At 39.0% G+C, this 23,041-nt stretch overlaps 1 protein-coding gene across 1 annotated transcript in view; it reads right to left on the reverse strand.

Annotated features, from left to right (window-relative positions):
- plxnb1a (plexin b1a) overlaps positions 1 to 23,041 on the reverse strand; it is a 69,246-nt gene that overhangs the window by 21,506 nt on the left and 24,699 nt on the right. The window contains exons 2-15 of the mRNA XM_017486363.3: positions 12,911 to 12,985; positions 10,730 to 11,843; positions 9,608 to 9,790; positions 6,466 to 6,594; positions 6,239 to 6,339; positions 6,015 to 6,147; positions 5,690 to 5,846; positions 4,190 to 4,298; positions 2,185 to 2,293; positions 1,336 to 1,956; positions 808 to 942; positions 545 to 673; positions 345 to 438; positions 28 to 194 (exon numbers count right to left, since the gene is read on the reverse strand). Of these exons, the coding sequence (XP_017341852.1) occupies positions 28 to 194; positions 345 to 438; positions 545 to 673; positions 808 to 942; positions 1,336 to 1,956; positions 2,185 to 2,293; positions 4,190 to 4,298; positions 5,690 to 5,846; positions 6,015 to 6,147; positions 6,239 to 6,339; positions 6,466 to 6,594; positions 9,608 to 9,790; positions 10,730 to 11,843; positions 12,911 to 12,960 (3,231 nt within the window). The 5' untranslated portion in view covers positions 12,961 to 12,985. The remainder of the gene's footprint in view (positions 1 to 27; positions 195 to 344; positions 439 to 544; positions 674 to 807; positions 943 to 1,335; positions 1,957 to 2,184; positions 2,294 to 4,189; positions 4,299 to 5,689; positions 5,847 to 6,014; positions 6,148 to 6,238; positions 6,340 to 6,465; positions 6,595 to 9,607; positions 9,791 to 10,729; positions 11,844 to 12,910; positions 12,986 to 23,041) is intronic.

A 23,041-nucleotide genomic window follows, 5' to 3' on the forward strand; every position in this document is an offset into this window, starting at 1 on the left:
TTTATTGTATAAACTCCGTATACACACCCGGTGTATGTGGGGTGCAGGGCAAGTGTGCTGGATGTGATCTCTGCAGGAGTTGTGGAAGACGCAGCTGGATTGGGCTCCTTCACACCACACGCATCCATAGCGTGGCTCTGCCGTGTGACAGCGGCTGCAGTCTGAACGGCCCACCGAGCAGTTATACAGCTTCACTGAGAACCAAACACAAGCCTTAGTACATACACACACAACAACTGAATCGTATTTAACTCATGGGGAGAAGTCTTAGTTGACATTGCATTATGGTCATGTGTAGCACACTGAGTAATATCTTCTCGAGACCCTGTCAACGTCAGTCTTACCATGCAAGCCCTGAGGACTGTCGATCCGAAAAGAGCCTCGTCTCCTCACTGTGATCGCTGCATTGTATTCTTCAACAGCCACTGAGTAGGAATACTGAAACACACACACACACTTTCAGACTTTGATGTAATGTGTAATCCATAAATGCGAAATAGTAATGTAATGAGCTGAGTGTGCTGGTGAGAACTGTACGAAAGACCTGGTGAAGCTGACACGTGATGTAGAACAGGAAAGGCTGTGAGTCATTCCTTTCGACAAATGCAGCCACTACCACGGACCTGCCCTCCATGGCCAACACGCACTCATAATCCATCCTGAGATCCGCATCCTGAGAGCATACAACCACACACACACACACACACACACACACACACACACACACACACACACACACAAGATAAGTTCCACATTATTATGAATCTCAGCACAATGTTTGAGATTCACATTTTTTTCTCGCTTTACCTGGTAGAGGTGCAGGTTGCGTCCTACCAGCGTAATCTGCCTCGCAACGTTTACAGGTAGGAGAGCGGAACCTTGAACTCTCTCCACACATGGGCAGGTGTAGGACGCTTCACTCAGCAGTGAGCCCTCATCACCCTGTGCAAACACAACCAGAATGCATCACAGAATAAATGAAAGAAAAGAAAGGTGTCTACACAAAGCTGCATCTTACATTCAAAATAATAGAATAAAAGACTGTTTTGCTGAAACAGTCAAAAAATACTAGTCCCTCTTCTTGCTGGAAAGCTTTTTTTAAAATCAGGTTGCAATGTAAAAGAAGGGAAAAGCTATTTACTAGAGCCATAATAATAAACCAAAGAAAGAACCTCATATGCTTTAAATGTGTTCATATGTCAAATGATATCAATGGCTGTTCACTAGCACTAGCAAACGTGGACAGATTTCAGAATTGTGGTTAATTTTGGATTTGCTTAAGCCTGCTTAGTCTTATCTCATGTTAATCGAAGCAGCCAGAGGATACCGACTCACCAGGGTGGAAAAGTCAGCTGGATCAGACTGGTAGTCCACTTCTGAAGAGTAAGGAAAACTGGGTGACACATGCGCTGTCTTTACGTCCCCAGACAGAGGAGAAGCCGAAGACACTGATGACCCAATTTCAAGAGATGCTTTTCCATCATCAGTCTCCCCAAACCAAAGGTACACCCCAGCAGTAGAGGAGGTAGGATTTGCTTTATCTGACAGTCCCGCATCCAGAGTAACCATTCTTAGAGTGGGAACTGTGACCAAGCCTGCAGCTGATCCTTTATGGGACAGATCGCCCATGTCTTCACCATTGCCACCAGGAGTCAGTACTGACACATGTACCTTCTCTCCACCTACAATGCTGTCTTTATGTAGAACCAGAGCTTCATCAACTATAGTTATTGCCTGTTGGGTTGGGGAAGGCATGGTATGCTGGAAATTGTTCTGCAGATTGGTGAGGTTTTTCACAGCTGTTCTAGTTATTGCAGTTGGCTCTGGCATGCTGGGAGGTATCGCCAAAGCAGTAGACATGGCTATAACTTTGGCTGGAGCAGATGCTTTGATTGACTCTGTAGTAAATTTATCAAAGTCTTTTGTTGCTGAGAGAACAGAGGTTGATTGTTTGAACTTGTGGTTGTAAAAATGAGGAGGAAAAAGCACAATAGGGAGATGAGCGATTAATGAGATATAACCAGACAGACATTTGTACAATATATATTTACATTTATATAACATAATATAAACAAAAAAGCAAATGTTTGCTAAAGTTTACAAGTGAGCCAAACAAAACTAGTAGATTTTCAGAGCACTATATTGGGACTAACCAGAACTACTGTATTTCAGTCATTAACTTACATGCTGATTATAAATGATCACGCCTTGGTCGCATGTGGCCTTGTGAGAGCAAATGTGCTGGTGAACGCACCAGTTACATCTCCAGAGACTAGTCACACACCCTATACATCTGCATAGTGAGAACATAGATAGAGAAAAAAGAGAAAATTAACTTGTGATAAGACAGGGGCGAAATGATATCCAATACCCCAAGCAGGAAGACAACCCATTTCCATAAAGCCCAAAGAGACTCATACTACTTGGCAAACATTAAATTATAGAAATTCAAGCCTATTACTTCCAGGACATTAATGCTCAAATCAAGGCAACCGGAGTGGTACCTGAAGAATCAGTGCATGTTTGCTGGGAACTACTGGTTGAGGATGAGAAAGCAGGAAAGAAATATAGTGTCTTGCCTCGAGGAGGAATGTACAAGGCAGCTGCTATATCATCAGAGAGACATCTGTCATTGAGATGTGACCGGGTCAGATTCTCTAATACTCTCACTGCCCTGACATTCTCAAATCCCTGACCTCCTACTACTATACGCCCAGAGTAATAAAAAAAGTGAAAGCTTCCACAACAATAAAAAATGTCAACAAGTATATGTTGAGAGTAAATTAACTAAACAAAGGTTCTCAGGTCCACAGTGTCATTCAAGCACTTCAGCTCTTTTTATCTCAGGCATTGTGTTCTCTAAAACTCCACAACTGAAAAACTCAGAACCACCAAAGTCACTGCATCTGTATGTCATACTATAACCATTTTTTTATTGTTGTAACTGAACAATTTCTTTATATATTGCTTTTCAAATAGTCATAGTTATTTTCCAGTTTGTGTAAGTTTATACTTTCTATACTGCATAACAAAAGAGGCCAAAAGCTATACCAGCAATATTCTTTGTAATCTCTATGTCAGGAGAACAGTAAACACTCCTGAGACATTGTTACTCATCCAGTCATAATGATGCTTTCTTCTGATTAATAATATAATCAGGGGTTAATGTGGTGACAGCATGCAGGATCAGAACACTTTTATTATATGTGAGCTGAGCTCTGGTGCTGTACTTTGATAGAAATGTAAATCATTTCCAGTACAAACTTTATGAAACATGAAATGTGATAAATCACGTTAACAGACAATCCATAGACAGCTCAAAGCTAGAACAATGCTCTCAATTCTTTTTTCATTTTTTTAATTTAAGTAAAGAAGTACACTTCAAATCATTACGCAAATCAGTTCAATATGGCTCAACATTTGAGTACCCTATTTATTTATGATCAAATACAGTAAGTAATTATAATTATACATGCACTTCCAAAACATTCAGATAGAGAGACTATCCTACTTTGCATAGCCACATGAAAGTATTAACACTGAGACTGCCAGCTAAATGAAATCACATGAAGACCTATTGTATGTCAATAGATTTGTATTAAATTTGATAAGCAATTTGATGCACGTATAAGGGTCAGGCAAAATAGAGAGATAGATCATTTTAGACACTTAAATGCACTCTGAGGGCATACTCGCAAATCCAGGAAGTTATATAACAGTAAAGATTTGCTGATCACAATCTTAAATCAGCGTGAAATCAGATTTGGAGTTAGAGAATTGAATTTGGAATTAAGAGTTGAGAGGGATGTGGATGGCCAGAGGAAACTATTAACTGACTCAGAAGACGTGTGGCTTGCTGGTATAAAATTTGTACTGTATTATTTACTGAAAACTTAAGGTCTGTTCATTACAGTAAATTGTAGGTCAGAACAGAGGACAGAACTAAAGAGATCAAAAACTTGCTGTAATCAATTGTTCCAGTCCCTGAGTATAACCTTACAATCGCAAACCCAAACTCATCTAATGCTAGCCGGAGGAGCAGGTTTAGCATATTTAGCTTTTCTTGTAGCCGTCATATAAAATCCTTTTAAATCACTACATATTTTGTGAGACTAAGGTAGTGTAACAACTATAATGTAATGTAAGAGCCTTTGTTTATTTGTAATAACCCAAGGATTGAGGAACTTACGGCATGGTGCCTGAGAGTTGCTGCACAAGAGAACAGTCGTAGAATGTGAAGTCCTGAACTGCCACAGTCACATTCAAGAAGCGCAGAGACAGAGTGACAGACACTGAATCTGTCAGGAGAGATAAGTAACTAGTAAACACAAATAGTCCTTGTTACAAATAAAGCTTTCTTGTGGCTGGACGGCCTTACTATTATTTTCCAATTGCATTACTGAAATCAAATCTTAGTGCAATATGTCTTTGGGAAAATAACTGAGGGACTGCCTGAAGACATTTAATGTAAGTCTTGTAAGATTTGATCTCTTGAGCAGGTCAGTCATGTTTTGTGGGACATTTTATGATCAATTTGTATAAAAAAATTGACTGCTATCAGTTTCCATTAAAATAGAAAAAAGCCCCGGGCTCCTACGTGATACAACAGAAAAGATTTTGCCATCCCTGGCCGAAAGCCTAAGAAAGCTAAGTTTGCCGTTCTTTCTCGGTGGGAATGACGGTATTACTCTCTCAATCAGAGTGATACTGGCCAATCGTCAGTGTCTAGACAGCAGTTAGCAATTTCCTCAGAATGTGTTCAGCTTCCTGTGAAATAGCATGGGCACCAGTTTGAAAAGGTGTGGTGGCTGACTTCATGTGTTTCTGAGGAAGCACATGCTAGCTTTCACCCTCACCAGTTGGTGTTATAGGGGAGAACTAGCAAGTCGGTGGGAATTGGCAAATGACCAAACTGGGGGAAAAAAAGAAAAAAAGAAAGAAAAAGCACTTGGCAATACTGTTCAACTACATACACTATACGGCCAAAAGTTTGCTGAAGCTGGACCATCACTCCCATATGTGGGTTTTTCCCAAATTGGTGCCACAAATTTGGAAGCACACAATTGAATTGGATGTCTTTGTTTGCTGTAGCATACAATTTCTCTTCACTGGAACTATCTTCCAGCATGGCAATGACCCTGTGCACAATGCGAAGTCTGTGAAGACATGGTTTGCCAAGACTGGAGAGGAAAAATTTGAGTGGCCCGCACAGAGCCCTGACCTCAACCCCATTGAACACCAACTGCTCCCCAGGACTCCTCACCCAACATCAGTGTCTGACCTCACTAATGCTCTTGTGGCTCAATGAGCAAATCCCCACAGCCACACTCCAAAATATAGAGGAAAGTCTTCCCAGAAGAGTGGAGGTTCTTATAACAGCAAAGGGAGGACTAAATCTGGAATGGGGCATTCAAAAAGCATGTATGAGTGCTGTGGTCAGGTGTCCCCAAATCTTTGGCCATATGGTGTATCTTGTGGCAAATATTGGACTAAGAAGGAATATACAGTAACTATGATTTCTACAACTTAATTTAACAGACAAAAATAATTTGAACATGAAGTAGTGACTATAAGTAGGACTGTTGATCTATGTATGATCTATGGATCTGCAGTGTGAATCCTGCTACATCCAACCTCATTGCTACTGCTGAATGCAGCAAACCAGAACTGTGATGACTGCGTGTCCTACCCTGTCCATGAGGTACAGGAGGCACCATGTGGGCTGGAGGAGTGAAGCAAGTGACTGTAATTTCCTGAACAATCACAGCGCTTTGTGTCTCATCAAAGAAACATGAGTATGCCTCCCCCTCAGAGAGACTGGGCAAGCCTGGTATATCGAGTGCCACCTACAGAGACGGAATGAGCGCTATAATTATAATTATGAATAAGTGCTTTCATATTATTGTTTCATCTGTCATTTTATCAATATGATCAAATCCAGGATATTAAGGTTTCACTCTGTGTTAGCATACAGTGAATAAGAGAAATGATGTCTTGTTTGCACAAACGCATACATTTTTCTGTTCTCCGAGGCTAATGTTGGACTGGGTCAATGATTCCACCTTCAGACACTTCTGCCCCATGTCAAAACTCCAAAGCCAATGGCCTTCCCTCGAGCCACGACTACAGTCAGACCGCAAGCCACACCTATGAGAAAACAAAGAAAGAAACTCCAGTTTCTTCAAATTAGTATACAATCAAAAGTAATTTTCATTACTGAGAATGGTTTGATACACACTTGCCCTCCAGGACACACCAGCCACAATAAGGATCCCGAGCTGTAAGACAGGACTGGCAATTTATGTGTTTCTCACACTCTGCCACAGGCCTTTTCTCTACCTGCACACATTAATACAGACCGAACACACAGAGCTGAACTAACACATCATGCTTTTCCAAGTTTTTAATTTTTTTTTTTTACTATTTATATATTGTCTAGTGCGCTAGATGGGCTAAAGGACTCACAATATTGCTGGTCATAATGTAGAGGTGTCTCTGGGAAGAGTCAAGTTGCAGGTCTCTGTTAATAGCTGAACCTGGCTGGATGGGAAGACTGGAGTAGCTCTTCACTTCTCTGGAGCTCCCCAAAAATACCTAGCGATGACACATCAGAACAAAAAGAAGTAATACATCGAAACTCTGAAAGCATAAAGAAGCACTTCCTGAAGCAGCTAACCAGCTATTAATATGTGGTCCAACCCACAGCAAAATATCCTAACTGCTAAACAGTACACACTTAAAATCTTACATTTAAAATCTTATATAACTACACAAAGTGTCTTTTGGGCTTTCCGAGCATTATCCTCTGCCAAGAAGTCCGGAGAAACTGTAAGGAGAACGGCAACAGAATACATCCGTGAAAGGTCCTTAATGCCTCTTGAATCACATCAAGAGTGGAGTGGATTTCAGAAAATCAGATTACTGGCCTGAGAATCCCATCAGCAAAGCAGGTGACACTGCTAAGAGTGTCAGACACCTCATTCTAAAGAGCTGCACCGACGCTTGCATACTCAGGTTAGGCAGCTTTAACTGGATTAGCATCGACTAACTGCCAGTTACGGTAGGCTGTGGGAAAAATCATACAGACTTACGGTACAGATCTGTGTAAGACTGACTAAGACAATAGGTGTGTTTGTGCGGGATTTGGAGAATTTTGTATGAAGTAAGTGTGTATATGTCTCATTGGTGTGTGCCTGTGTATCAGGGAAACTCCACCTTGAATGACTTGCATAATAATCGTTAATCAACAATGTCCAATATTTATTTTGTAATGAAATTCTGAGTTGACTTTTTAAGTTTAAACTACTTTCAGTAACTTGGTCTATTTTAACTCTGGCTTTTATACTTCCTGCATTACCTACAAGGCTATTCGACTGACTGAACAGCAGTCCTGCTGATAGTGGTGCCAGTGGGAGTTCTCGCTTCCTCTCTACTTAAAAAAAGGGATGCAGCAGCACTTTAGTCCTTTAGTCTGTCCAGCTCTCCTACTGCCTCATCTGTACACTCTGCTCAACCAGATTATCATGCATCTCATCTTGTAGATCATCGTCTGCTGTAACGCAGTGCAACTCTACCTTATAGCTGCAGGAATTTTGAGTTCAACTTTTGCTCAACTATTCTACACTGGACTAACATATCATTGACCATAGCTGGAAAATGATGAATGAGAGAAGAAGCGCTTGCTATTTTAGTTTTAGGAGCTAAAACCTGACTGTTATCCCTTATATCTGAGTTCTCAAGGAAATAACAAAAATACAGCATCAAATTAGCACCAGAATAATTAAGCACATCACAATTATTTGAATATTAACGTTTTTTCTGAGTGGAATCTTCTTTAATTCCAGCTATAATAAGGGGGCTTCTGTTAAACTGCACACAGGCCATTAATCTAAGACTAAGCAGGATTCATTGGAAAATAATTAACTGTATTATGAATGCTTATTCCTGTCTGATTATATAATTATATACTAAGATTAAAATGTATTATTTAAGTCTGATGTACGTGATTATACATCCTGGAAAATAGCTTGGAAACCCTCAAATTGTAGAGCCATGGCAACAAACTCTGCAAAGTAGCTTATCACCATGTTCAAGCCCTGCATGTTCAACTTGCTGAAACTGAGAACAATACCTATCTACAGTCCCCTCCGAAACTACTGGAAAGGCATGGCCAATTTATTTGCTTGTGTTGTACACCAAAGACATTTGGGCTTGAGATCAAATGATGGATATGAAATGAGAGTTTAGGATTTCAGCTTTTATTTCCTGGTATTAACATCTAGGTCTGTTAAAAAACATAAAACATAGAACCTTTTGTATCAAACCATGCAATTTCTAGGTGAGCAAAATTATAGGAACAGATAAGCCTTGAAGTAAATTAAAGAAAATAACACTTAATAATTGGTTACATATCCCTTGCTTACAATAACTGAATCAAGCCTATGACTCATTGACGTCACCAAATCTTTGGTTTCTTTATTGTGATGCTTGTAGTGTGTTTTGGATCATTGTCTTGCTGCATGACAAAGTTAATCCTGATTAATTTGGATGCATTTCTCTGTAAATTGGAAGACAGAATCTTCCTGTAAACTTCTGAATTCATTCTGCTGCTGCCATCATATGTTACATCATCAATAAAGATTAGTGAACCTGTTCCAGAAGCAGCCATGCAAGCCCAGGCCATGACACTACCTCCACCATGTTCCACAGATGAGCTTGTATGTTTTGGATCATGAGCAGATCTTTTCTTTCTCCGCACATAGGACTTTCCTTCACTTTGGTAAAGGTTAATCTTGATTCCAGAAATTTTGTGGCCCATCTCTGTATTTCTTTGTGAATTCCAATCTGGTTTTTCAATTCTTACTGCTGATGAGAGGTTCGCATCTTGTGGTATGGCCTCTAAATTTCTGCACTTGAAGTCGTCTTTGAACGGTGAATTGTGATGATGTGGAGATTGTTGGTGATGTCACCGACTGTTGTTTTTGGGGGTTTCTTCACAATGTTTCTGTCATCAGCTGTTGTTATTTTCCTTGGCCGACACATTCGATGTGTGTTGCTCAGCATTATAAATTGTATCGGCTAAGCCCAATGTTTGTGCAATGCCTCTGATTGATTTTTCCTCTTTTCTCAGCTTCAAAATTGCTTGCTTTTCTCTGATAGATAACTCTCTGATCTTCATGTTGACTTATCCTTTTTTTTTTAACAACAAATGCAGTTTTTACAGGTGAAACTGAAGGCTAAAACCAAGAGTAGATGTTCAGAGCTATTTATTGTTTAAACAGGCAATCTAACAGGACATACCTGGGTAACAAGAAACACCAATATTTTTGCTCGCCTAAAAATTGGGTGGTCTAATACAAATGTGCTATGTTCTACACAACTACATATAAAAACCGGGATATAAAAGCTTAAACTCTCTTCTAATATTCATCTTTTGATCTCAAACTCAAATGTCTTCAGTCTGCAGCAAAAACAAAAAATTGGCCGCCTCGTTTCAGTAGTTTCAGAAGGTACCGTTGCTACTATAACATACTACAATTAGCTGGCCAAAATCTTGCTGGCCACTTGGCTTGTAGTTGTAACTTTATGCAGACTCCCCATTAGTTACCTTGTGTAAATTTCCCTTGGAATCTCCCAGAAAAGCAATAGAGTGTCCATCTCTCACACTGACAGCCACAGCAGTGAAACGAGCAGAAGGACTCTCCAAAACTGCTTCAGCTTCCACTGGCTCCTGGCTGGCCATTGGACTTGGGGTGTGGTCTGAGCCGCAAGGATAGGTAGTGAGAGTGTCCTAGAGAGGGTGAGAGTAGTAATAAAAAAAGTAGTCGTCTTACACATAAGCCACCGTCGTGCAGTATCTAATGCTGGATTGTTTCATCTTCATCCTCCCATTTTACCATACAGATCAAGGCTATTTTCCTTTCTATACTCTTCGCCCAAATAAACAGAATTAGCTGAGATCAGATTAAATAATTTAATAACTAATTTTGTATTCTTTGAAGTCCACCAACTGTAGATTGCAGAAAAAGACCAAGATTAGATACACCGTAAAGTCATCTGTCCTGCCATGTGGTTTAATCAGGACCTAAATTTAAATATTATTCCACTGCTTTTGTGTGCATGAATAGAAATGGGTACAAAAGCTATTTCTGTTACTGCTCTGCCTCTATTTGTGCTTTCAGGTCATATCTTTTGCAATCTTAATGCCTAAAACAAGTCCCCCAGTTGAAGTAACCCGAGTTGTAGCAAACCTCGATGGGCTTAAAAAAATTCACTCAAGATCAGATCTGATATGGGTGTCATGCAACTGCCAGGTTATTCTAAACTTTGGAGTATGCCTACTCTATCCATGTCAAACAGCATAAACATCACTCATTTAACTGGTGATGTAATGTTATGTCTTGGATACAAAACAATAGATCTACTTAGTTCATGTCAGATGGCAACAATACAAGCCAGAGATCTGGCTATCATTTTTCAGTCAGTATAAATAGGTTACATTATATCAAACCACTTGACATGATAATTTACTATTGTTTTAGGGGTGAAGATACTTCTACAATATACAATATGTATCATGATATATAGGTTTGCTGTACTGTTGCATAAGAAAATATGAAAACTAATTTATTTACATATCCAGCTTTTGGATGTAAGTCAGTGACTCTGAATACAGTCCATGTACCTTTACTGACATTTAGAAAATTTTATTAAAAAAAAAAGTTCTCACCGTGGGCAAATTGGCACAGCTGGATTTGACCTCATACTCTATATATGCCACCCTGATGCCCTCTCTCTGGCCAACTTGTGTGTAACACAGGTCTCGTGTGCCATCAATCCAGCGGTCAATTTCATCCAGAGTGTAAACGCAAAGTGCTGATTCCTCGCTCGGCTTGCTGGCCCCATTCAACGATGTGGAAAACACCGCCATCAGGACCTGCTTATCATCCACCTCTCCACCCACTTGTGCTCCCTGGAGGAGGTTGTAATTTTTCCCTGTTAAATGAGAGTGGCACGCTAGTGGAACTTCGATGTAGGAATAGTACGCATGATCATCCAGGCACATCCGTGCAATGTATGTTCTATATTCTCGAGATGTGGCCTTGAGGTTGCGTCTGAAGAATAAGAAGTAGACATGGCTGTGTCGTGCAAAGCTTAGTATAAAATTGTGGTCATACTCTGATAGGCGGCCAGCTACACCAAGTTTTGCTGTCTCCTCATAGGAGAAGATGGGCTCAGAGGAAAGCTGGCGGGTGGAGATCGGTGGTAGGCTACCCCTTCCAACGTAGCCCCTTCCCACGTATAGCAAGGGTGGAGCCCCATCTCTCGGACTTGCCACAAGTCCAATGGTGGAGACGGTTGGGTCATTGGCGGCCACGTACTGAGTGTCCATTGGTCTTTCGGCAGAGAACAAAACTTGGCTGACGTTAGCAAGGCTGCGCTTCTGGCATGTGCCCTGGTGGACACTGCCGCATGTAATAAGCGTGAGGGAATAGGGCTCCACCAGCAGCAGCTTGTTGTGGTTATTCACTAACCGGGCATGTGGGCAGTTCTCTGGAGTTACAGGAGGAAGGCAATCCTTACTGTCTCTCATAGGACCCATCATCTCTTCGACCTCTAGACGCAAGTGGTCCAATCCAGACAGCTGGTAAAGCCGATCCTGTGCGCCAATGTACACCGTGCCCACAGTAGGGTCAGGGTGCAGGGCCAGGTGTTGGAACACAGTGTCATTAGAAGAGAAGCGTGGATAGCGGCAACATACCAATGGGCTTTCCAGAATGCCCAGAATGAGGGAAGAAAGCAGGGTGGAGACAAGCGCCATCCCACAATGCACTGCAAATGTACTAAACAGAAAAACATAAGAAGAACAAGAAAAGAAATCACTGATAGTAGCACAAATACTTGTGGTGGTACTGCTCTACAGAATATATTAAGAGCCTTAATATGTAATAGAATATTAATATGTAATAATGGACAGTTACATCTCTACAGTAATGTAGAACACATGAGTTTGACTACATTTCTGCACCAATAGCATACAACTAGCATATTATTGATTTGTTTTTGCATGCTGCACTTAAAATGTAGAGTTATATTGCAACCATAATAATACACAGCTGAATCTCACTGCTTGCTTCAATAATAATGACTTGCAGAGTATGTTGTTAATAGGTTATTTAAAAAAAAAAAGAAGAGATACATCACCACACCAATTAACTAAGGTGACGCAATCATACTTTAGTACTTTGCAAAAGTCTGATGCACCCTTCATTTCTATATACAGTACTGTGCAAAAGTTTTAGGCACATGCAAAGAAAAGCTGTTGACAAAGATGCCTTCAAAATAATGAACTTAAATGTTTCTACATAAAAAACCAACATAAACAGCAGTAAACAGTAGTAAATGAAACAAAGTCAATATTTAGTGTGACAAAAAAAATAAAAAAAAGAGTAGTCTCCAGTACAAATAGTGCAGTTTTATAAGGAAATTATCTGGGAAGTTTTATTGAGCATCTTGCAGAATCAGCCACAGTTCTTCTGGAGACTTTGACTGTCAGTTCGTACTGTCAGCAAAACCCAGCAGCCTTCGCTATGTTTTTTTTCTGGGAATCTAAAATGTTTTTTTGTACTGACTTGATAACGTAGAAGTCATAAAATAAACGTCTATAACAAAGCTTGACTGTGCCTAAAACGTTTGCACAGTCCTGTATATGTTGTACTAATTGCCATTTAATGCCTTGCATCAGTGTATCCATAAAGAAAGACAGAAAAGTTACTGAATTGTACAGAAATGGAACAAATGAAGTAATAGAGCATGTTTCTGTTAAAAAAACAAAAACAAAAACAATCTGGTCAGCAGTGGTGTACTGTGCGTGCATATACATTAAATATATTTTAACAAACATTCATACCATTGGCAGAAACAATATGTTGGCGTGGCTTTGGTCCTCTTGGTTATCATGTAGTATGGAACATGTTCATGGGTCCTAGAGGAGAACAAAATTGTTTGTTAAAATGATGTTGTTAAAGTAAGAGCATTAGCATAACTGCCAATAAAGGAAATGAAATACTATAAATCACCATGAAAGCACTACAACGCTCCCTCCTCTTGTGTCATGTTTTATTGCTTTTCATCAGTTAGATGTAATGAATAGCAGCTTAATAATGTAGAGTACTCAATCATTTAATCGACTGATGGGTCTGGTTTTTTTTTTTTGTCTTCTATGATGTTACCCACATATCACTTTTATTTCTAAATCTAACACCTCCACCCATCTCTCTCTCTCACTTTGTTTTCATCATGAACTTTGTTCAGTTTCCCTACACTGAAAGATATATCATCTGTTCACACACACACACACACACACTCACATACACACAGAGTCCTGCTTCCTGCTCATTCTCTCTCACTCCCATTCTGTTTTTGTGCTTTTTCCCCTTGTTTTAATAGTGCGGTCTTGTTTAGGTTTCATTTATCATTTAATGAAATCTTTATCACTGATATATGCTGTCATTTTAAAACCACAGAGTATCCAATGATCAAACCAAAACATTTTCGATCAAGTACACAAAAAAAAAGCCATTTCTGTCTGGCCAGCTGAGTGACTACAGACTAAAAGGCAAGCATTGTGGAGCCAAGGCCACGGACGCAGGGACTCACATGCTGTACCATGCCAGAGTCATAGAGGGGAAGGACAGACACTAATGTCAGTTGTTGAAGGCTTGGTACTGACTCCACATTTTTACAGCCTCAATAGAGTGTCACGTCTCATTGGGCATGACAGTGAACATGAGAAGTTGCCACTCTGGGTGATTAAGAAGCCTATTTATTATTCCTAGGGGACAATGTGACCATTCACCATGTGAAAGAGTGTTGAGACGTGTTTCACGCTGTGAAAAAGGCTTTTCAGATATCAATTTAATGGCATTAGGAGCTGGAATGGAGCTGATTTGTCTTTAAATTACTAGTTCTTGCAGATGGACGCCATTTCTAATGTGGTTGTAATCTGGCAGCTGCTTAAGGCTTGCAGCTACAAAGAGGGTGAGAGACAACAATAGAAGAAGACCAACAACCGGCAAAAGACAAAGAGTTATAGAGACAACAAAGGTGCAGAGAGAGAGAGAGAGAGAGAGGTGGAACAAGAGAAAGGGAAAGAAAGTGTGTGAGGGAGGCTACTGATAGGGTCTTTGGATAGACACGACCATAGCTTACTCATCATATAACTACCTTTCCACTTTAGGATAATGGCCTAATTCACTCATCTTTTAATCTTTCTTCATAAATATAGTTTGAAAAAATATGATTAAAGAACATGGGGTATGTACTGTAAGAATATCTACAGTGAGAAGAAATAAGCATTCATTCACTTTTGTTTTTGTTATTTAGTATCCTTCCAGCACATATCTCCACTTCACATTTACACATGCAATATCGTTGGACTACTTAATACATAAATCTGAACAAAAAAGGATGTTTTAAACAAAGATATGTTTAAAAATGAAACTGATAGGGGAAAAGTATTGAGACGCCACAAATGACCAACATTAGTACTTTGTTGTAAAGCTGATGTTGGTAATATTACAGCTTTGAGATGTCTACAAGAACAGTTCATTAGTTGTTTTTTTTTGTGCAGCACTGTGGCTCAATTTTGGTTTAAAAATGTCTTCAAGTCCCCCAAGGTTACAAGGGTTCCTCTTATGGACTTGCAATATCGGAATTGCAATAAATGTTGAAAGAGATTCAAGTCAGGAGATTGTCTAGGACATGCAAGGCCTTCTCGACTTATTTTGGCTGTATGCTTGATGGCACTGTTTTGTTGCAATGTCCATCTTCTTCCCAGATTCAGTTTTTTGGCCAACAAGATTAAATTCTCCTCTAATGCTAATCCATTCCATTCACGTTTTCTTCAATAACGTGTAATGCCCCAGTACCAACTGCAGAGAATCAGCCTCAAATCATGATGCTCCCACCTCCACTTCGCTGTGGGTATCATGCTCTTGGGATCATACATGCAAACCCTTCCTTGTGCAAACACAACAAGCTGAATTATTATCAGAATTCTATTTTTATTTCATCTGACCGAAATATATTGTTCCAAAAGAGTTTTAGTCATGCGTCTCTGTGCTTCTTTTTAGCAGAGGAGTTCTGAGTAAGATGAAGGAATGGAGATAACTGCAGTGTACTTCACTGCTTATTGTTCTTGCTGCTTTCAGGTCATCCTTCAACTCTTTTTGTGTGACTGCTGGCTTCTCTCTTACCTTCCTTATCATTAGCCTGAGAGAGCTTTGTGAAATCATGCATGGCGCACCTGTCCGAGAACAATTAGTTATTAGTTATGGTTCCATGGATATCATGGGCGGCGGTGGCTCAGGTGGTACAGCGGGTTGCCCACTAATCGTAGGGTTGGCGGCTCGATTCCCGGCCCACATGACTCTACATGCCGAAGTGTCCTTGGGCAAGATGCTGAACCCAAGTTGCTCCTAATAGCAAGTTAGCATCTTGCATGGCAGCTCTGCTACCATTGGTGAATGAGACACAGTGTAAAGCATTTTGGAAAAAAGCGCTATATAAGTGCAGACCATTTATCAAACCAATTGTTCTGACATGGATGTTTTTGCTCTTTGCTATGGCTCTATAGCTTCTTCCACTCAAATATTGTTTAATAATATTGTCCCGGAGAACTTTTGGAAGCTTTTTTTTTTTTACCCTTCAAGGTGATTGCTACTTGTTGCATGAAATTTTCCTAACCAATGGTAACATCTTTTACAGTGACACTTTTTTTTTTTTGCAACTTTTTATTTTTGCAGCATTTAACCCAAACTTGATTCATTTTTATGTGACCTTTACAAAAATTTGTGTCCAAATATTTTTCTCTCTATCAATTTCATTTTTTTTAAACATATCTGCATATGTTTATGCTTATGAATACATATACTCAACTTTTTTGTTCATATATATATATATATATATATATATATATATATATATATATATATATATATATATATATATATTTATACACACACATATATATACATATATATACATATATATACACATTATAGTTGTGGACACCTGATCATTACATCCATATGTGCTTGTTGAACATCCCGTTCCAGAATTTCAGAGTGTGTCTGTGGGGATTTGTGTTCATTCAGCCACAAGAACATTAGTGAGATCAGGCACTGATTTCGGGTGAGGAGGCCTGGGATGCAGTCGGCGTTCCAGTTCATCCCAAACGTGTTCAGAGGGTTGAGGTTAGGGCTCTGTGCAGTGTGAGATCTTTTACATCAATCTTGGTAAACCATGTCTTCATGGAGCTCGCATTGTGCACAGGAGCATTGTCATGCTGGAAGAGGTTTGGGTTACTTAGTTCCAGTGAAGGGAAATTTATTTACTGAATAATTATTTCCCCTCGCACTGACATATACAAGCTGTATAGAGGAATGACAAGAGAACCCTCTTGACTTGATAATATACATGATTCGAGTTTCCACAACTGTAGTGAACCATTTTTGTTTAATCACTGCTTACCAGCAATTTGAGAGAATTTAAGAGAATCAGCGTCAAACAGCTTCATGTGCAGTTAATGATCAGTGACTACGTAATATTCTTAGGGGTCTCAAAGCCTTAGGAGTAATGACAGCAATAGCAGATACATGAATTAGTTAGAGCTGTTGAGGGTCTAGCATGCCTAATTGATATCAAGCTTGACTTGTCTCTAAGTTCTCAGGCTCTTCAAGGCATCTCCAACAAGTACCCAAATCCTCATACACAGAGTTCCCATGACAACAAGACCCTCAGCACTATAAATAGGTCTAACCCTCACCCCAAATGTTAGCCACTGAATGGGAACATGCACGGTAACACAAAGGGGTGTATTTCTGTTGCAGAGTCCCTCTCTTCCTCTCTTTCTTATGAGATTTTTGTTTTTGTGGAATTTAATAAAGTTACATGATCTGTAAGCAAATTATTAAACTATAACAATTGAATTATAAAAACAATATAATTTTACAAAATGTTTGCTTCTACAGTGTTTTTGTTTCTACACGTTCTTAGAAGTAGGCCTTGTTAAATATTAATAATCGGCTGAGGTTAGCTGAAGTGCCCTCCCCCTTTGCAACACTCACCACTCACTAAGAGAATGAACCATGACAAATCACCCAAAAGAAGAAAGAGCTGCACCAAACCAATCCACAAGGTAAGGAATCATAAAATAGATGCTAAAATATTAAAGGAATTATTACTTCTTATGTAATATAACTACACAATCTGCAAGTAACAATTTCAGGATCATTACACCATGCTGGTGGGCATTTCATCATTTTATGACATCTAGTGAAAACTTTGCCACTCACATTCTAGTCAAGAATTTAAGATGCACTAGCAAAATGACAACAAAGGTTATACAGTTGATGGCAAAGAATAAATAGATTATTATTATTATCATATTATTATTATTGCATATACAGTGGATATAAAAAGACTACACATGCCTTTTAAAATATCAGGTTTTTGTGATATTAAATTTAAAAAAAAATATAAATAATCAGATCTTTTCCTGTATTTTAATATGATATAACAACCAAAAAAATTCAAGTGACAACACTTGAAACTCCCCTTGTTGATGATGGCCTTCACTGTGTTCCATGGTGCATCTGATGTTTTGGAAATTCGTTTGTACTCCTCTCCTGAGCAATGCATTGTAAGCACTTTGCAAACCATGGCTTCAGCAGGCGGATGAAACCAAGGAGATGTCAAGAAAATCCTACAGAAACTGCTGATCTTTATTTGGGTTTAATCAGAATCACTTCATTGATGATAGCTGTATGATAATTACTTTTGAACATGAGTTTGAATGTGATTGGTTCATTCGGAGCAAAGCCACATTCCCCATTATAAAAGAGTGTGCACACTTATGCAAGCAGGGTATAATAATTTTTTTAAAATGTTTTTTTCTTTTTTCCCCCAATAGAATGTTTGTTTGTTTTTCACTGGAATTTTGGTTAGAGGTTTGATGAATGTTGCTATATCACATTAAAGGTGGAAAAAGATCTGACAAGATTCATCTTGATCTCATTTATGTTTCAAAGTTTCAAGTTCAACTTTATTTGTCATGGGCACAAAATGTCCGTGACAGTTGTACATTGAAATGCTTGTTGTGAGGCTCAGGTACTCTACAGCTGTGTAATACAAAAATATATACATCAGAAGATAAAGGGGGAGGAGAGGAAAGAAGGGGAAAGAGATTATTTACAAATACAATATATATATTAAAAATATGCAGAATATATTAGTATGCTAGGAGGTACGTAAAGTGCAGATCCTAACTGTAAACACCGGAATATGTGCAGTCACAAATATGAACAAAAATAGTAGCTGTGTGCAATGTGTAGTGTCTGAGCGGTCCTCTGTAGACATAGGAGAGTATAAAAAGCAGATGAAGCAGCAGTACAAAGTAACATTTTAACATTTAAAAATGTACAATTAAATTAGATGTAGTAAGTAGTATGCGTATTGTGTAATAAATAGGATCAATAGATCAATATATTGCACAGTGACAGGACGTCCTCCACAGCGGGTTGAATGGTTTGATCAGAAGGTGTGAATTATTTTCGCACAGATAGTTCTGACTGTAACTTGAACGATAGGTTAATAATAATGCACTTGTTAATTGTTTCTATAGTAACAGATCATACACAGGGACTTGTAGCAGATGCACCTCATGATCTAAGAATAAACTTATATAAACTTAATAAACAAAGTAAAATTTGTATTTGTTGGTGTGGTGATTTTTTTTTAGGAGACATTTATTTAACATTTATGGAAGGAGTCTCGGTTGTAAGTAGGCTGCGCCTGACCATCACACCCATGTGGGCTTTCCCCAAGCTTTTACCATAAAGATGAAAGCACACAATTGTATAGGACGTCTTTGTATGCTGTGGAATTAAGATTTCCCTTCACTGTAACCAAGAGGCCCAAACCTTTTCCAGCATGACAATACCCCTGTGCTCAAAGTGTGGTCTTTGAAGACATGGTTTGCCAAGGTTGGAGTGGAAGAACTTGGCTGGCCTGTACGGAGACCTGACCTCAACCCCACTGAACATGTTTGAGCTGAACTGGAAAGCTGACTGCACTCCAGGACTCCTCCCCTGTCATCAGTGCCTGATGTCATTAATGCTTTTGAGGCTGAATGAGCACAAATCCCCACAGACATGCCCCAAAATCTAGTGGAAAGCCTTCCCAGAAGAGTGGTGGCTATTATTACAGCAAAGGGCAGACCAGCTTTGGAATGGGGTGGTATGTGGGTATGATGGTCAGGTGTCTACAGATTTTTGGCCATATAGCCATCCCTCCAGGATTTAATGATTTTGTGATCACAGAACTTAACACAAAATCAAGCAAACTCCTCAATATTCAGAGGAGCTTGCAATTTTTTAAAATTACCGCAGTTATGGGCCAAGATGCATCATGCGACGTCATCACAATACACATTCAGCCAAAGCCCTCTTCGATTCACGTGCGTCGAACAGGAATATTGCTCAATATTGATAAAAAGGTCTCACTTACCAACAATCATCACTGTGAAAACAATTAAAACATGCAAAACAATTTTGTGCAACTTCAAATTTAGCCAACTCACGTAGTTTTCCGCAAATTTTGAAAAAGGCACAGCAAAATCAAGCATTTTTGGCCGCAACAATCACAAAAACACTCTGCGAAATTCTGTATGGACTCCTGTGTGTCTGCTTAAACTAACTCCTCCTCTCATTCTTCATTATTGGTCTACTCAGTCTTCAATGTGATCTTACTGTACACATCTTCAGTATTATCTATAGGAATACCCAATATCATCCTCTTCTTTCCCTGTCCATGTTCTGAACAAAATTTCGATATACATACTGGACCAAAACCTAAACATAACAGCTGAATATCCTGGTCTTTTATTCCAGTCTTCAACTGTGCAGTTTGGATGATTCTGTCCCCATGATAGCCTTAGATTCTTGCTCTTGGCTGACAGAAGTGGAATCTGATTTGGTCTCCTGCTGTTGTAGCCTATCCACCCCAAGGTTTGACGTTTTGTGCATGCTGAGATGCCTTTCTGCTCGCCATGGTCGTAAAGAGTTATTATTTAAGTTACCATAGCCTTCCTGTCAACTCAAACGTGTCTGACCATTCTCATCTGATTTCTCTCTTTAAGAAGGTGTTTCATCCAGCGGAACTGCCACTCACTGGATTTTTTTTTCCACACCATTCCATGTAAACTCACAACAATAAGCATGCAATTTCAATCAAATCAGCAGACCAGCCTATACTGGCACCAATAACCATGCCATGGTTAGTCACTGAGATCATATTTTCCCCATTCTGATGTTTGATGTGAGCATTAAATGAAACTCTTGACATGTTTCTGCATGATTTTATGCAATACATGCAAATACACTTAGCTAAAAGTGCACTTTAATGAAAATGTAATATTAATGGAGTCTTGAACTCTCTGAAAATCCTGGAAAATGGAGAGGAGGAAGGCAAAAGGATACTAATTAAAGCCAAATTTCAAAACCTTTTTCTTATAGTTTCTTTTCTTAGAAAAAAAAATCTGAAAGGATCTGTAACAGGAAAAAAGCTTAGAAATCTGTAAGGATATGAAAAAAAAAAAAAAAAAAAAAGCTTAGAAATCTGTAAGGATCTGTAACTGCTGCTTTGATGGCCTTTATTTTGCTAAAATGCAGTCTAGTAGGCCGAAATCCAATGCTCCCTTAGAGGAAAGCTTTCTTCTGACTGATCGTCAAAAGACAGCTGAATAATATAAGATGGCATACAGAGGAGAGGCACACCTGCTTCTTAAGCCTGGCAGCCATTATCGCCCTTCGCCACTGGGCCCACAATCAAAGCTATAGAGCCAAAGTGTGGCCAGACATCCAAGGGAGTTCTGGCAAAGCCAAGTGGTTTGGGCGCCTTTCAATAATTCAGCATGTTTCCTTTATATTGGACTCCAACCAGTCATTGTCCACTAGCTCAGTGAAGTGTTAAGTCACGCTTCAACAGTCCCAGATGTGAGTACAGGTTAATTAGACTATCAGTCTAATGCTGGATTTTATTTCACAAATGTAATGGCTTTGTATTGCAAGACAAGCAAATAAATATTAGTTAAGATTAAAATTCTCAAAATTCTATCAATTCTCTCAAGTTCTTCCAAATTTACAGAGGATTTGAGGATGGTTTATTTGCTTTAAGCTGTGGCGAATTAACCATTGACTGATTTTTTTTTTTTTTTTTTTTTCCAGTTAAGAGATTTCTGAATTTCTTCTTTCTGATGTTTTCTGATGGTTTTGGTATCAGTGACATCAGGTCTACCTAAGTACCAGAAGCATTGGAATGAGCTGCTTATGTGGTTTAGTGTACTCTATTTTATTACAGTAGTTTAGTGTAGTTTTACCCCAAATTAGGCAACTTAAGTCCTAAATTTACAACAATATATACACAAGTACATTTGTGCATATTCAGGGTATGAGGTTGCCTGATTTTTCTTGAGTAGAAATGTCAGAGATGTGGTTTTCAATATTGTCTAGCCCACCAGTTTTAAACAGAAGCACAAGCATTTTTTCTTAAAAAAAAAAAGAGAATAGAAAATGCAAAATAATAATAATCATAATAATAATAAAAAATTTTTCCCTTGCTCTAAAATGTAATAAGATGCAAGATAAACACTAGGGCTGCAACTAGGGATGTACCGATACCACTTTTTTTCAGACCAAGTACAAGTACAAGTACTTACATTTGGGTACTTGTCGATACCAAGTACCAATGTGAGTATGTCACACTTTTTGGAATGCCCCACGTCTGAAGCATGTCATCAAATGCACCTGCTATGGCTTGGCCAGTGTGTGAACCCCTAAACTGCGTTGTTTGTAAAACGACTCTCTGGGGAGTATAATCCTCATCAATCCACTGTGCTGTTAAACTTATAAGAGACATTGGGCTGACACTGCTAGTCCAAATATCAGTGGTGAAGCTGAAGGCCGAAATGTCCTGCAACAGGTTCCTGATGTGCTTTTTCACCAAGTCATGCAGCTTTGGTAATGCAGTATCTGTAATGTGGTGACGGCTGGGAATCTCATACTTCGGCTCAAATACACCAAGAAGATGACAAAATCCTGTATTATCTACAACTGACAACGTTTGGTCATCAAGAGCAATGAACTGGGTAAGAGCTTCTGTTATTTCAACTGCCCGTGGGTTGTCTCTGGACATTTTCTCTCGCTTCTCCAGCGTTTGCTGCAAAGTTGGTTGTTGCTGTTTCCCGCTGCTAGCATTAGCAAACTCTTTGCACTCGGCGTTATGTTTGTTCTTTAGATGTTTAATCAAATTGCTTGTGTTAAATTAGCTATTTTTTACCCCTCCTCTTGACAGTTTAGCAGAGCATAGTTTGCAGTCTGCTCTACTTTTATCATCATCACATATCTTAAAATATCTCCAAATTGCTGACATTGCTCCTCTTCCGTCTACCTGCTCAACTGACGAGAGGTTAGGCTATGTCACGTTGTCATAAAGTGGTATCAGTGCGGTTGTATCGGGGTAGTTTTACGAGTACGAGTACGAGTACATGAGCACAGTATCGGGCCGACACCTGAGTACTGGTATCATTATCGGTGCATCCCTAGCTGCAACTAACGATTATTTTGATAATTGATTAATCTGTCGATTATTTCTTCGATTATTTCTTCGTTGGATTAAAAGGCCAATTTTTATTTCCTGTATTTCGAAAAAAAACAACGTTATTTCACATTCTGTCCTTCAAACATTGTGCAAATTGAAGGCTATGAAAAAGGTATTAAATGGATCTTTGTGGGCCATGCTATACATTGCGCAAAGGATTTAAAAAAAAAAAAATTAACATTATATTTTGAAAACAAAAAAACAACTGATTGTACACAACTTTTAAAGCAGAATTTAACTCACGATATTAAAAATGCTAAAAAAGAAAAACAAATGAAAAAACTGTGTTAACTGATAAGAGGTTGATTGTTCTGCAGTAACA

Source organism: Ictalurus punctatus, chromosome 15 (genome assembly GCF_001660625.3).
Source record: "Ictalurus punctatus breed USDA103 chromosome 15, Coco_2.0, whole genome shotgun sequence".
Classification (NCBI taxonomy): domain Eukaryota; kingdom Metazoa; phylum Chordata; class Actinopteri; order Siluriformes; family Ictaluridae; genus Ictalurus; species Ictalurus punctatus.